At 35.7% G+C, this 2,727-nt stretch overlaps 1 protein-coding gene across 4 annotated transcripts in view; it reads right to left on the bottom strand.

Moving 5' to 3' along the window:
• Positions 1 to 2,727, bottom strand: part of LOC106464845 (synaptotagmin-1-like) — a 38,992-nt gene that overhangs the window by 29,101 nt on the left and 7,164 nt on the right. For all 4 annotated transcript variants that reach the window (XR_002611940.1, XM_013925011.2, XM_013925025.2 and 1 more), the window contains exon 3: positions 1,676 to 1,851. Coding sequence is in view for 3 of the 4 variants with exons in the window: in XM_013925011.2 (XP_013780465.1) it covers positions 1,676 to 1,851 (176 nt within the window). In the remaining variant the exon portion in view is untranslated. The remainder of the gene's footprint in view (positions 1 to 1,675; positions 1,852 to 2,727) is intronic.

The raw sequence follows: 2,727 nt of genomic DNA, 5'->3' as shown, positions 1-2,727 counted from the left end.
GTGTGTGTGTGTCTATTTCTCTCTATTTCCTCGCACGTTTCTCGAAAACTAATTGACCGGTGTAGACAAAATTTTACACGAGATGTGAAGTCAATATGGGACAGTCCCCAAATTTGTTCCGGATCCAAAGCATTTTTTTATAATGGGAAGATATGGCATTTTCGCGGTTTTGAGTTAATAACTCTGTAAAGTGTGATCGGATTTGTACTAAATTTCATGGGCACATTAAGGTTGAGACTCCTCATCACACTAAAAAACATGATTCGGATCGTTTATCATTCTGAATCTGATAATCTGTTTATCCAATATAAACGCATGAAATCTCAAAAAATGAGCGGCGGGGCGAGAGAATGCAATCTCTCTGATTGTTCTTGTTCTTCTTGTGATCCTTGACATGCGCACGTTAAGCATCCCTTATGTGACGTTATTTTAGTGTCTAGTGACTGACAGACAAATCACAACTGTATAGTGATGAGAGTGGTTAAAACTGGTGACCCCTTCAATCGGCCTTCGGCCCCCCTTTCGGGGAAACAACAACAATACAGTCTTTGTACATAGAAAGGTATATTACCTAAAACATTCTTAAGTATTAACAACAGAGTTTTGAACATTAATATGCCTTTCGTTTTATGAATATGTTTTCAAATGAGCAATCATCCTTTTCAGGAAACTTATACCAGTAAACTCTCACGCCTCATAGAGTGGTATATAACTCGTCAATACTGTGAGCTAAACAGGCAAACTAGAAAGCTGTTAAACTAAAGGTTATTAGTATCTTTAATGGAATATTTGGTGTTTTTGCATTTTGAGCCTAAACGGCACCTTATGTGACTCATGAGCTAACCAGTTAGGTGAGAAACCAAGGTAACTAACATACAAACACTTTTTTTAGATAACTACACCATCTGTTAAAGCTCATATTTCCTTGGCTTGTTTTTTATGAATTTCGCGCAAAGCTACACGAGGGCTATCTGCGCTAGCCGTTCGTAATTTAGCAGTGAAAGGCTAGAAGAAGCTAGTCATCACCACCCACCGCCAACTCTTGGGCTACACTTTTACCAATGAATAGTGGGATTGACCGTCACATTATAATGCCCCCAAGACTGAAAGGGCGAGCATGTTTGGTGGAACGGGTTTTTCGAACCCGCAGATTGCGAGTCGAGCGCCCTAACCACCTATCCAAGCCGGGCCATTTCCTTGAAACATGTGTTTTAGATACTTGTAATTCAATATGTCATGAAATATTTATACATTCTAAGAACTTAAGAGTGGAAGTAAAGAATAGTTTACTACAATATGTCAACCACACAATATCTGCCATATCCATTGCCGACGAGGCCTTTCTTCAAAACCAGAGCTCATTAGGTCAACAATGTTAGGATGACAAAAGGTGTAACCCATGTCTTACGGTAAACATTATTTAACTGGGCGAATTACATTCAAACAAGTTTATCGTAAAATTTCTCTAACAAACTTTCTTGTTCGTGATGACTTAGATATGAAATTTTAGGTTTAATTCAAATTATTTGTCAAAAGTGACAAATTATGATTGTACAAATTGTAATTATGAAACCTGTCATAATAACAGTAGTGTGCATTCAAATGCAGCCTTTTCTCACTCTTTTAAGAAAATTACACAATTTTACATTTAGAATAAAATTCATGGTAATTTTACCTTTTCTTTGTGTGCATTTCCCAAAATTTGAACGCCCTTTAGATCAACCACCCCCTTCAGTCCTTTCTTGCTGTCCTTTTTCCTTTTGCGACACCACCGTTTGATGCAGCAGTAACAAACACATAGAGACAGAATTGAAACCCCAATCACAATCAGAATAATCACGTAAGCTGGTACTGCGGACAAAAGACAGACAGTGATATTAGCTATAAACAACTTAGTGGGGGTTAATACAATAAACCTTGAAGTATTAAATAATGCATTTGTATTATAACAATGAAATTAGTTGGAGGATAAATACGTTTGGCAGATTCAATTTTCACAACCAAGGCCAATACTCTACGGAAACAAAGCAGTACTCGAAAAAAAAAAACGAGATGACAAGATAACACAGGAAAAATAAAACTAATCAGTGACGTCATATCAGTGTGTTCTCTAATTCTGGATTCTAAGGTTCTAATTGTAGAACCTATATTCCTAGAATTACATCTAGAACAGCTATACTGATAAACAATCTTACAATTCAACAATTTTGTTTTTTTATCTTTCACATTAAATACTTCTTTCATTATACACATCGGTTTCTGTACAGACATTTATCGAATTTGTAGTTTGGACTTTTAAAAATGAAATCAAGTTTTTTATTTCAAAGTATTGTGCTCCTCTAAATGGTAAAGAAATAAACAGTTTATTAACTGCACCCTATAAGTCTATAAAGGTGTTTTTTATGTGTTTTACATTTAAAAATCCCATTTTTATTGTCAACCAAAACATCTAGAAATGTTAGTTTGATATGACTCTCTTAAGGTAGCCAAATGCCTCGTCATCTAATTAGTGACGCGCATGAAAGGATTAACGAGATTCCCACTGTCCCTATCTACTAGCGAAACCACAGCCAAGGGAACAGGCTAGGAGAAATCAGAGAAACTATGCTTGAATGTGTTATTTCTATTTGTCATCCACATATCTGTTATAATAAATATATTTGAATTCTTCCGAACAATCATCCATCCAACATTTTTCATAACAACAAAGAAACAGATTAGCCAGTA

Source organism: Limulus polyphemus, unplaced genomic scaffold (genome assembly GCF_000517525.1).
Source record: "Limulus polyphemus unplaced genomic scaffold, Limulus_polyphemus-2.1.2 Scaffold63, whole genome shotgun sequence".
Lineage (NCBI taxonomy): Eukaryota > Metazoa > Arthropoda > Merostomata > Xiphosura > Limulidae > Limulus > Limulus polyphemus.
Note: the sequence above shows the minus strand (reverse complement) of the source record. Positions and strands in the feature narration are given on the sequence as shown.